Below are 12,922 nucleotides of genomic sequence, written 5' to 3'. Positions count from 1 at the left end.
AGAAAAGAAAAGAAAAGAAAAGAAAAGAAAAGAAAAGAAAAGAAAAGAAAAGAAAAGAAAAGAAAGAAGTATTTTCTCAGGTATCCCAAGTGAAGTGAGGCAAAGTACATCAGACATGCCCAAGGAGCCAGTAGCCTCTAAGTGGGTGAAGATGTTTTTTTCCCTGCTCATCCCCCACACACACACCCTCTATCCACCCCAAGATAAAGCAAAGCCTTCAACAATTGCACATTGGGAGCTTTAGCTGATATTGTTATCAGCTGCCTAGAAGACTGGAGACTTTGGCAGAATTACAGGAGCAGGAATGGTCTAAGTTTGTGGAGAGTGTGGAGCTCAAGAGGGTCTCAGTCTTCTGATATTCCTTACCGCTACTCAGTCCTCTACTCCCCCAATAGCCCAGCCTTTCTTCAGATCTTCTCTGTTCCTTCTTTTTTCTTCATTCCTTCTTTCCACTTATTTCCCAAACATTTTAGCTCCAGGGAAGCCCCACTGATCTAGTGTTTATATTGGAGTCTACAAGTGGCCTCCAAGGCCATCTGGTCCAACCTCCTTTATTTTGCAGATAAGGAAAATGATGCCCAGAAAAGTGAGATGACTAAGTCACATACGTAGTGAGAGGTGGTATTTGAACCCAGATCTTTCCATTGTACCCCAATGGCTCATTGTTCGAAACAGGGTAGAAACTGGACTTAAAATTTCATCAACAAAAGAACTCCCTGATGAAGAGAGTCCCTCTATCAATGCAGCTTGACCCCTTACCTGAAACTTAGAGAGTGCCTAGAGCACTGGGGGATTGTGACTTGCCCAGGATCACACAAGACAGTGGCATAGCAGAGACAGGATCCTAAACCAGAGCTTCCTAGCCTGGGACCAGCTCTCTATCTACTTCATCACACCATGAGAACAGAAGTAATTTAGTTCCCCTAGTTTTCAGTGTCCTAGGATCTGTTTAATAAGTGGGCTGGGAAAGGGAATGAGACCCTGTCCACATAGACAGAGAAAAGGTCTCATGGCAATCATGCCTGGTACTAATGAAAGCACTTTAGAGTTTTTGAAGTAAGTCATTCACCTAAATCATCTCACTTGATCTTCGCAACTCCTCTGTGGGGACTATAGGTACTACCATCCCCATTTCACAGATGAGGAAATTGAGGGTGGGGAGCTAAAGTGACCTGCCCATAATACACTGTGCAGAGGGGAATAGATTGGACCCCAGAGAAAGAGTGAGGCATACAGAATGGAGAGTCAGGAAGACCTGAGTTCAAATCCTATCTCTAATATTAACTAGCTATGTGATCAATGGCCAGTCACTTAAATTCCCTGGGCCTCGGTTTACTTACATGCCAAATAAAGGGGTTGGACTCAATGATCTCTAAGGTACCTTCCTGCACTAAATCTATGCTCATAGGATCATAAAGTAATCACCAGCCTTTATACGGAGCTTGAAGGTTTGAGAAGCTCTTTACGTACATTATCTCATTTGATCTTCACAACAACCTGGGGGGCAAGTGCTATTAATATTATTATTATTATCCTCATTTTACAGATGAGGAAAACTGAGAGAAAGAGATTAAGTGACTCATCCAGGAGGACACAGTTAGTAAGCATCTGCAGCCAGATTTGAACTCAGGTGTTCTCTGCTTCTGCTCCAATACTCGACCCACTGGGCCATATGACCCTGTGATCTCTCTGCTTTCTGAAAGGCTGACCTTGTATGCACCACACTGTGCTTCAATCTGAGTACCCAGGAGTTGTTACAAATTTCTTCTTCCTCTCCTACAATCCTAAAGCAAGGCTGTAGTAAGGAGAGTTCAAGAATAAATCTAAAGAGGGGGCCCTTGAGTGGAAATGGCAAAAGGTTTCTGGTAACCTTATCCAAACAATTTCTCTGTGCCCCTCTCCCTGGCTAAGACAGGAAGGAAAATTACTGTCTGAGAACAGACTGAAATCAGCATTGGCCAGTGCTTGAATCAAGAGAAGGAAAAAGGAATGGGCAGAGCTTATCTGTAACAGCAAGTCTTCTAGGGCAGTCTAAAGAACAGCAGGATGGCTTGAGCCCTGGATCCCCCATTCAAACACTGGTGTTGACATATGCAAACACCTTTATGGTTTTAACTACTTCATAATTCAGGAGATGGCCCATGGGAAAACTCTGCATGATTACAGCCTTTCAGATTATCTGGCGAGTTCTTTAAAGGTTCCTGTGATTCTCACTTGATCTCTATATCTCTCTCTGGCTTAAAAAAAAAAGGCATTGATTTTTCAGGCAGCTGAGGAAAGGGGGATGGTAACATATCTTTGAATAAATCATTTCTGGAGCAAATGAGTTCTTATCTTAAGTGGTGCTGGTCCTGGAGTGAAGAATATCTGAATCCAAATTTATAAGTTGTGTGACCCTGGGCAAATCATTTAACCTGTTTGCCTCAGTTGACTCAAATGTAAAATGAATGTAATAAAAACATCTACTTCCCAGGATTGTTGTCAGGATAAAGTGAGGTAGTATTTGTAAAATGCTTAGCATAATAACTGTCGCCTAGTAGGTGCTAAATAAATGCTTATTTCCACCTCTCCTCCCCCCTCCCCCACTTATCTGAGCTCTGTAAGGTACATGTAAAGACCATGGGGGGAATAGAGAGGTAAGATTTTCTCAGAAAGAAAAGAGAGACAAAGCTACCTGAAGAGAGGGAAGAGAAAAGATAGGACAGAGAAAAACATCACTACACTGAGCATAACCTCTGACCCAGTGATAGCACCACTAAGATTGTAGTCCAAAGAGATCAAAAAGTGAAATGATTTGACCACTGTTATCCAGGTAGCAAGCAGCAGAACCCATATCTGAATGCAGGTGCCTTCACTCCAAGTCCATGGCATTTATGCAAATGATTTTAAAATATGCATCAAAATTTACACATAGGAACAAAAACGTTTGTGGCAGCCCTTTTCATGGTGGCAAAGAACTAGAAACTACACAGGTGCCCATCAGCTGGGGAATGGCTGGACAAATTATGGTCTATGAGTATAATAGACATGGTATATGAAATGTAATGTCTTGCATATAATTTCCATGCAAGAAACAGGAAAAGGGATAGAGTCAGAGAAACTTGGGAAGACTTGTATGAACAGATGCAGAGTGAAGTGAGTAGAACCAAGAGAATAAGTTATACAATAATAACATTATATAGACAAACAACTTTTATAAATTTAAGAACTCTAATCAATGACCAACCATGAACTGTAGGGGATCAATGATGAGCCATTCTACCCCCAAGCCCCTCCTAACAGACTCAAAAAGTAGAATCATTTTTGAACAGAGCCAATGCAGAAATTTATTCTGCTTGACTATGCATGTTTGCTACAAGAACTTTTTTTTCAATGGTGGAGAAAGTGGGAGGGAAAAAAACAAATACTTGTTAATCAGGGTTTTAAAAAATTAAGAATAAAATACAAATAAACAAAAAGAAAGTTAAAAAGAAATCTAGGACAGAATGGGCAAGGGCAGGTAACTACTATTGTTGTTATTGAGTTATTTCTGTCATGTCAGACTCTTCATAACCCCATTTGGAGTTTTCTTGGCAAAGATACTGGAGTGGTTTGACATTTCCACCTTACAAATGAAGAAACTGAGGTAAACAGAGTTAAATGACTTGCCCGTGGTCATACAGCTAATAAGTATCTGGAGTCATATTTGAGCTCAGGTCCTCCTGACTGGCCACCCCAGGGCTGGCCACTCTATTCACTGCACCACTTAGTAAGAACAAAATTATGCTGGGGGCAAGGTGGGGCAACAAATCCAAGCAGACCCCACTTAATATCACTAATTATTTCTACAAAGCATGTTGTTGAGCAAAGAAATATTAGAGAAGGCTGTCAGTTTCCAAGGAACAATATTATAAATGGGTGATCACCTGAGAGTTCTTTGAGAGGAATTTTGCAACTTTTCAGTAGAATTGGACACTTGGCTTAAGGCTGTTATTGTGAAATAAGGTGATTTCATGCCTGCACAGGGTATGGTGATGGAGGCGATTCAATGAGGAGAGGAGAACTGTGGTAACAAGGTGGAAGAGAAGTTATCACAGATCACTAGGGGTAAAAGGTCCTTACAGATCATTTAATCCAAGTTCCTCATTCTTTAGAGAAAGAAACTGATACACACACCCCCAAAAAGTGAAGTAAGTTGACTAAGATCCCATAGTTTGTTAGTGACAGACTTGGGACTAGATCCCAGATCCAGGGTTTCAAATGGCGTCTGACCCATATAGCATGGGGCCTGGATCTCTGATGTCATTGATATAGGGAATGCAAGTGGGGAAACTTTACCAATGCCAACTTATCATCTTAGCTGTGTAGAGCCCAAGGTCTCATGGTGTACAAGAACACAGTCAAAAGAGGGAACTGAACTCAGATCTTCTGGACTTAGGGGCCAGATTGCTATAAATGAAGACATCACCCATATTAGGTACTTGGTCAATGCTTACAGACATATTGATTAATGAATCTCCTGATTCTCAGCCCAGGGTCTTTTCTACCATACCACAAGTAGCTCTGGTCTCTCCTGTATCCCCTTAGCAAATCTTTCTAAAGGAGCACGGTCAGCCTGAGCTGTCTTTATGAAGCTTGAGAGGTGAGCACATACATATATTTAGAAGGTGGCATCAAGCATTATCATGAAAACTCACATGCATCATACATGTCTGAGTGATACATACTTATACCCAACCTGCTTCAACATTTCATCAGCTTGTTCTAAGATACCAGAGAAGCCAAATTCTAAACAAGGGATTCTTGATCCAAAATCCACAAGCTTTCAAAAACTACTTTGTCAACTATATTTGTTTTCCATTCTAATCCTATATAGTAGCTGTGTGACCCTGGGCAAGTCTTTGAACCCCTCTCTGCCTCAGTTTCTCCATCTGTAAAATGAAAATTATAATAGCACCAACCTCACAGTGTTGTTGTTAGGATCAAATGAGATATTTATAAGGTGCTTTGCAAAGTTTACTAGTTATTATTATTAATTGTATGCATTTAAAAACATGTTTCTGAGAAGAGATACATAGATTTCTATGGACTGGGTTACCAGAGGGATCCAGGACACCCACAAAGGTTAAGAAATTTCTGCTATTGAATCTTAGAATCATAGAATTTGAAAGGGCTCTAGTCTTCACCCTCTTCTTCTAAGGATGGATGTTCATGGACATCTGTTTTCTCCTTAAAGTTCTCCAGATAAGAAGATGATACATTCTCCCTATGTTGTCCCCTACAGTGTTCTATCACTGCCAGTCAAGGAATTGACCCGTAGGTTGCAGCACCATATTTTCTGTTTTAATTTGGCCTTCATTTCACTTGATGCGTAAGCACCTCCTGATAAAAATATTTCACATACTTGTCAGCATGGCACAGTGGCTTTAAAGTCAGAGGACCTGGGTTCAAATTCCACCTACTTATTGCCTTGTGACTTTTGGCAAGTCACTTAATTTCCCTGGGCCTCAGTTTCCTCACATGTAGAATGAAGGTGTTAGATTAGATTACTGGTTCTCATTTAGTGGTTCATGAGCCTCCTGGGGACTTTTGAGATGGTCCAAGGGGGTTGCTCTAAAAACTCTTTAATAGTATCTTAAGCAAAAAATAATTGCATAATATTATAAATGGTATATTAAAATATTCCAGGGGGTTCACAACAAATTGCTGAAAGGAGTTCATAAGACAAAAAACATTGGTAACCCCAAGATTAGATGTTCGCTGAAATTTCTTCCAGTTCCAAATTTTATATTCAAAGTCATTTAAGCTCCCTAGACCTCAGTTTCTTCATCTGTAAAAGGGGATCAGACTAGATAGCTCTGAAGATCCCTTCCAGCTCTGAATCTCTCATCCTCCTCGAAGACAATTGTCACTACTTAGTCTTTTCCAGCTTTAACCACCAGAGCTCCTACTAACCAAAAGAAGATAAGAAGTTTGGGCATCTCTACCCCAATGGGTCAGCACTAAGTGAGGTGCAGTGAGAGGAGGCTGCATTATAGTCACACACGACTCTGTGCGGACCCATCTCTCTGCACCCTGAGGGCTGAGGACATATCTTACTCTGTGCAATGGCCATGACTCCCGAGAGGGGTGCCATGATGAGGTTCTGAGATTGCTGGGGGTTGTGGTGGGAAAGGCTGTGGATGTTCGTCAAGGTGCTGACTGGGGGCAACCCCCCTCCTGAGACGGAGATCTGCTGAAAGAGACAAGAGAAGAGTGTGACCGGAGAAGGCAGAAGACACAAAAAGACAAAGGAACAACATTCAACAATATGCTTCAGCTCAGTACCCTTCACTCTCTATATCCTCCTGCTCAAGAGTCTTTGTTCCCATGGTGAATGGTGGGCATCCCATGACTGCTCTGATGTAGGGTTTAACCCTAAGCCCTAAGGCTCTCTACAAGTACCACTGAGGAAATGTGATTATGTATGATGGCAAAAACTAATCAAATTAAAAAACTCACCATATTGTGCATTGGGGTGGGATGAGAAGGGGAAGAGCAGAACAGCCATGTGAGTGAAAGCAAAAGCATTGATTACATGCTATGTTCCAATTATCGAGGGTGAAAATCCAGTCCCTGTCATCCAATATGGTGTCCAAGGAGGATTCCTAGCTCTGACTACTGCAGAGGGTGGGGCAAGAGGGACAACTTGCTGGACACTTATGGCTCCCAGCTAGAGTCTCTCACTAGTGATCATTGTCACTTCCTAAAGATTTGGCCCCTAACTGGAATAAAATCCTTTTTATTTCATTTATTTCAATTTTATTCAATTTCAATATTATTCAATTATTTCCTCTGTAAAAACAACAATAGTCTACCTAAGCTAGGAGTACAGGGGGAAAGTACCAAGTTTTAAAAGGTTATAGCTACAGTTAAAATGATAATATATATAATTATAATATACATTATTTCCCCATCAAATTCAACAAATATCTATTAAGCTCCTACTGTGTACAAAGCAGCATGGCATGGTAGACAGAGACCTAGCCTTGGAAATTTGAAACACCTGAGTTGTGGTTCCACTTCTGATACTTATTGCTCATGTGACTGCCTAAGAAACCATTTAACCTCTTTAAACAGGGAAGAGAAGAAGCATTTATTAAGCACCTACTATGTATTACACCTTGTGCTGTGTTTACAAAAAATTACCTCCTTCAATTCCAAAACAGTCCTGTGAAGTAAATGCTATTATTATCCCCTTTTTATAGGTAAGGAAATTGAGGTCAAGATAGCTTAAGTGACTTGCTCAGAATCAATTAGTAATTGAGGGAGGATTTGAATTCAGGTCTATCTCAACTCTAAGAACAGAGCTTTATTCAGTATATTATCTAAATTCCCTCTCATACCTCCAGGCACCTCTCTAAGGGTCTAAGTTTTAGAATATAGTGACCCAGTTGCATTGATAGATGATGTTTACACACTGAAAGGATGTTAGCCGAGTGAAACCACAGGTCTGAATCATTAAAAAGCACTTAGAATTGGGAATACAAAGGTAAAAATGAAAACCAGCCACTGATTCATTTTCAGCCTCAAGAAACTTACATTCTACTAGATTCTACTTCCTTAAATTTTGGATCTATAAACTCAGTGGATTCAGTGGGAAAAAAGCATACAGTTCCACTTCTGACCCTAAGGTTAGTGGGTGAGAAGAGCCCACAGTCATCTCCTGCAATCTCCACATATCTTCTAGTTTCCTCATGTTTTTCTACCTTTATCTTAAATTCCCATTTCCACGTTAGCAGTATAACCATACTAACTTTTGAAAAATTGATAAGTTGTCATGGCAATGGTGAAAATGTCAAACAAGCAAGTCCTTTTCTTTCTTTTTTTTCTTGTATCCCCCTAGCTTTGTGGATCAGGTTGACCCCATATACTCCTTTAAAAAAATACAATCTTTTAAAGTATTTTGTAAATACAGATATACATGTGTGTATATATATACCTAAATAACATGTATATATATGTATGTGTCTATATATATATATATGTACACACACAAATTTATATACACATGTTGCTTTGCTTAAAGGAATATAAATTCCCTGAAATCAAGAACTGCTTCATTTTTTGACTTTGTGTCCCCATCACTATAACACAGCACCTGGCATATGAGGGAGGGATGAGAGACCTATAATTTCCTTGGCATAGAGAGCTCTCTGATGAAGGGGTCCTCTCTGCCAATGCAGGTCAATATATTCACTTCAAGTTTTAGTCTTAGAGAGTTGACTGGAGCACAAAGAATTGCTTGGGTTCATACACCCAGGTGTCAGAGGAAACACTTGAACTCAGGTCTTCAAGATTCCAAGGTTAGCTCTCTATCCATTATACCATACTGCCTCTCATAATAAATGCTGGTTGATTGCGTTCCCCCCCATGGTGATGTGAAGAAGTCGAGACTCCTAGCATATAACTGGAGGGAGAATGTGACTAGAAGTCAGCCAGGAGAGCTCTTAAAGTTCAAAGGTTACACACCAATTGTACCAAGTATGCTACTGTATGCCAATGCTGCTGTTCCAGCCAAGTCAGTGGTTTCCAAGGTTAAATTAAGAAAATGGAAAAAAAAATCAAAACAGGTTTGTTTGTGTTTTTAAATTGAGCAACAAGAAATGAGCTTGTGGTCACATGACCCAGAAAGAATTCTAACCACATCAAACAAGAGAGAACCAGTCTGTTTGCCAGACTTGTTTTTGAAATGGCAGAGTCATAAAACACACACACACACACACACACACACACACACACATCCCAATAACCTGTTCCAGGATTGAGCCAGGTAAGTGGCATAGCCCCTCTGAGAAAGTCAAGGAAGGGGTAAGAGTTCCTGGGTTGGTTTTTTTTCCTGGTTTGACTTTAAATTGTGGAGGGAAAAATATGTGTGTGTATGTGTATACACTCTATGCTTGTGTATATATACTATATATGTGTGTGTGTGTATACTATACATATACTATATGTATGTACATATGCTATATATGTGTGTATATATATGCTATAAATATATATATATATCTACACAAATACTATGTGTGTATGTATACATATTGTGTGGAAAGGATACTAAGTCTGAAGACTGGAGTACCCTGCCTGCGCTGTTGCCTCTATTTCTGCTAATGCAAAAATATAATCTCCTTCCCCAATTTCCATTTGCTAACGGTGTTGATGGAAGTCCAGTAAACTGCTGAAGAAAACAATTAGGCTTTTTTGGGTCCTTGGAGATTCTTGCATGAAAGTCCGTGTTCTCCTATGCTTTATACTCCCACGAGGATAACCTCCAGCTCATCCTGGCCAGTTGTCTTGCTACAGGTCACAAGGAAGACTGAATAACAGAGTATACAAGGCTGGATCACAAAGCAGTGTTACCTTTAGAAATGCACAAAGGATCTGTGATTTTGTCAGCATGTGGAGTTCCTTCAAATGCAAATCCTCTACAACTTAGTAGAAAATTCTTAGGGAGCTGCCTGGGGTACAGAGGTTAAGTGACTTTCCTGCAGTCACATAGTAGTGTCAGAGATGGAATTTGAGATGGGAGAAGGAAGCAAGTAAGTTTATAGGCTGAGTCTAGAACAAGTCAGGCTGTATTCTACTCTAGCTACTTTCTTGGGAAGAAGCTGAGATTCGGGGGACATTTGCGAACCCCAAGGTAAAGTTTCTTTCAGACACTAAGAGACTCAGAAAAGCCACCTCAACTTCTCCCATGAGATCTCAACCATACTATGCCTTAGTTAATGGGAGTTTTGGTCACAAAGTGACTTAGCAGAAATTCCAAGGATTGGGATTGTGTGTCAGTTCCATGATAGTTTGAATTGATGGGGAATGGTCTTTCTCAAGAGATCAATTAGACCCATGACATGGATTAGAAGACCAGGAGAAAGAAAGGGCACAGGGAGAGTGAGGCAGGAAGCACCTTTGTATTTTCCTTGAAGAGTCCTCAGCTGGGGAAAGCAGCCCTGGGTTCCCTGAAACTAGTACTGGCCAAGCCTGCTGCAGCCAACAGAAACCACATGCTGTTTTTTCCTTCAGGAAGCCAGGCAGCCAATCACCTGTGACCTGCCCTTCCTGTGTTGCCTACACAACTTAAGTGTCAAGGTCTGGTGTGGCATATGAACTCGGATGCCCCTCCCATTCTTGTCAGGTGCTCAGTTGAAGAGAGTGGCAGCTCTGGGGAGTGTGCTCCTGCCCCACCTCCACTGTGGAAACTAGCAGTCTATGCATGATCTCTCCCTCTCCAAAAACAAAAGCTGAGCATGACCCAAAAAATACATTTTCCATTTCCGACCAAGTTTCGCAAATGTCATGATGCTATTCATCCTCCCTTGCTCTCTGGGACTTGTGTGCATTCTTAGTCACTCAGAAATCCAAACTTGCTTCATCTCAACTGGAAGAAAGGCCTGGGATGACATTATATCCTCTCCCATCTCCCCAAACAGAGTGTAAGTCCCTTGGGGTCAGGAACAATTTTATTTGTTGTTTTTGCATCTCTAGCACCTAGTACAATTCCTAGCGCATAGTAGGAATTCAAAAAATATTATTTAAATTGAATCAAATAGGTACCTTTGACATGGCCCTTTGAAACTATAGACTACAAGTTCTGCTTGAAGAGGAAATTGTCACTATTCCATCCCTCCTGCCATTTTGTTTCGGGTGTCCTACTGAGTCACATGGTGGCAGAGACCACTGAAAACACCACCCGATTTTAAAAGTGCCTTATCACTACCATCAGTGGTCCAGCCCAAAATTCTAACCTGCTGCATTCTTGGTAGCAAAAAGGAATGGAACAGTGGAAGGGGAGAAGGGTGGGGAGGGAGGAGGGCAATAGGGATATGTTTCATGATAAAATGCTTTCTGGGTACGAACTCCTGACTTTGGAGCAATCAAAAAAAAAAAAGGAAAAAAAGACGCCAACCACCCCATGAACGAGTTTTATCAATGTGAATGTCATCAGCAGCAAAAGACAAACAGTGTCCCACCCGCTCTGTTCCTTTATGAGGCATTCAATCAATAAAACGAGAGCAGCTCTCTGTCAGATTTATTGGCTGGGTTCAAACCGAACACCTCTTCCACCAGCCAAAGACAGGGTCACACAGCATTGCCTTTCCGTTCCAACTGTGAACAGCCCCTGATTTTTTTTGCCCAGGCTACAATGCTGCATTGTTTAAGGCAGGCCTTGTGAGAAGTCCTGTTTGTTTTGCCTCTTATCTTATCAGCTCCTAGTGCTACAATGGCCCAGGTGTACTCACCAATTTACCATCAGGTGAGAGGAGACTGTGGCCGGGGTCCAGGCCTGCTGGAGAAACCTGCTGGAGAACCGACTGGCTAGTCACCATGGCGCTGTTGCCATGGTGGTTGATGGTGGAGGAGGAAGTGACCTCGTTGTTCCCTGGCTGGCTGTATCTCACTCCTGCAAGACAACATGAGCCCCAGTGATGGGCCATTAGAATGACCTCTAGAAATGCAGAACACCCGATTCAGTGGTTTCCAGCCTTGTTTTCAGGGGTTTCACTGAGAAGAAAACAAAGCCAGTGCACTCCCTCCATCCCAAAACTTTTGGTGGCCTTTCCAGGAAGTCCCAGTGGTAGAGTGGTGACCGCCACTTTGGTTCTGCTCCTTCTTGCATGTGTGCCCTTTGGAGGTTTACAAGTGACCCTTTGTTATCCTCCTTAGTCAGGGGTACACTTCTTTGAGGCTTTCTAACCCTTGGTCAGCACTTCCCAGTGCTTTCCCTCTGAGATTAATTCCAAATGGAAGGTGTGCTGGTAAATATTTAACAACTAGCTTGGTGGGGGTGGGGAATTTTATACATATAACACACTTTTAAATTTAATCTGCATTATTAACATTTTATCCATCACTTTCTTAAGTCTGGACAAGTAAAAATATCAATAAATCAAGCCCTTATTTATAGTGTTCATTGATTTCTATGGTATAAATGTTGAAGATTTAACTATCAGCTCATGAATAAGTTCAAGCTAGCTCCAAGACATCCCTGCTCTAATCTACCCTGTATATCTTATATGCAGATAGATGTTTATACACCATCTCCCCCTTTAAAATGCAAGCGGCTTGAATGCAGGGACCTTTCTTTTTATGCCCAGAACTTAGTGATGGGTAACCTCTTTTTGGAGTTCCTCTGAGAAGCATCTTAGCTACTTTTTGGTGGGGGAGAGGGAAAGGGTTCACTTCATCTATAGGGAAAAGAAAGCTCAGTGGGGAGTTCGGTATGTGGCCCAGGCAGCCATAGCAGAGGCCATGTCAAAACTCCCAAGCCAGTGTATACCCCTTCTCCATTCCAGGCTCTTAGTCCTGGTCACTCTTTGGCTTGGCCAAAGGAGAAATATGGCAAGACAGGTATGAAACTGCAGCTGTGTCTTGAATTCTGGAACTTTCCTTGATTAATGTAAGGTCATAAAGGAAGGGAAGGACATAAGGGAAGAACCATCTAGCTGAAGAGAAGGAAGCCCACTCAGACTGTGGAGGTTTAGTTATCCACTGTAATTTAGTCTCTAAGTGCTCAGAGGCTCTTTAAAGAGGAGTGAACCACAGATATTCACCAACTCCCTACTTTACTTATGGCTTGAGGAAACCCAAGCCTCCAATGAAGGAAAGGACTCGTGGGACTGAGGACTGGCTGGTGAAAAATCTGACCTGTATTCAGGTTGTGGGGGCTAATACCTACCTGACAAATGAAGAAGAGCAGAACTAAAGGTGAAGTAGGCCAAGGACTGACCTCACCAAGGACACAGAGGGCACAACAAGACTCAGACCTGTCATTGCCCATTTGAGATTTGACAGGATTAGGAAATGATATCTCACAGGGGCAGATTTCTTATCCTGGGGTCTGTGAACCTGTCTTATTTCTTTTAAATAGTTTGATAACTGCTCAAATATCAATAGTTTCCTTTATAAT

General features: G+C 41.5%; 1 protein-coding gene across 5 annotated transcripts in view; it reads right to left on the bottom strand.

The window, feature by feature from the left end:
• HNF1B (HNF1 homeobox B) overlaps positions 1-12,922 on the bottom strand; it is a 79,757-nt gene that overhangs the window by 19,707 nt on the left and 47,128 nt on the right. For 3 of the 5 annotated variants that reach the window (XM_069089968.1, XM_069089966.1, XM_069089969.1), the window contains exons 5-6: positions 11,256-11,416; positions 6,079-6,214 (exon numbers count right to left, since the gene is read on the bottom strand). In XM_069089968.1, coding sequence (XP_068946069.1) covers positions 6,079-6,214; positions 11,256-11,416 — 297 coding nt within the window. The remainder of the gene's footprint in view (positions 1-6,078; positions 6,215-11,255; positions 11,417-12,922) is intronic. The other 2 variants (XM_069089967.1, XM_069089970.1) reach the window with 1 other exon arrangement.

Source organism: Petaurus breviceps, unplaced genomic scaffold (assembly GCF_028583685.1).
Source record: "Petaurus breviceps papuanus isolate PSGF00001 unplaced genomic scaffold, PetGlider_PUasm1.0 186, whole genome shotgun sequence".
NCBI classification, from domain to species: Eukaryota; Metazoa; Chordata; class Mammalia; order Diprotodontia; family Petauridae; genus Petaurus; species Petaurus breviceps.
Note: the sequence above shows the minus strand (reverse complement) of the source record. Positions and strands in the feature narration are given on the sequence as shown.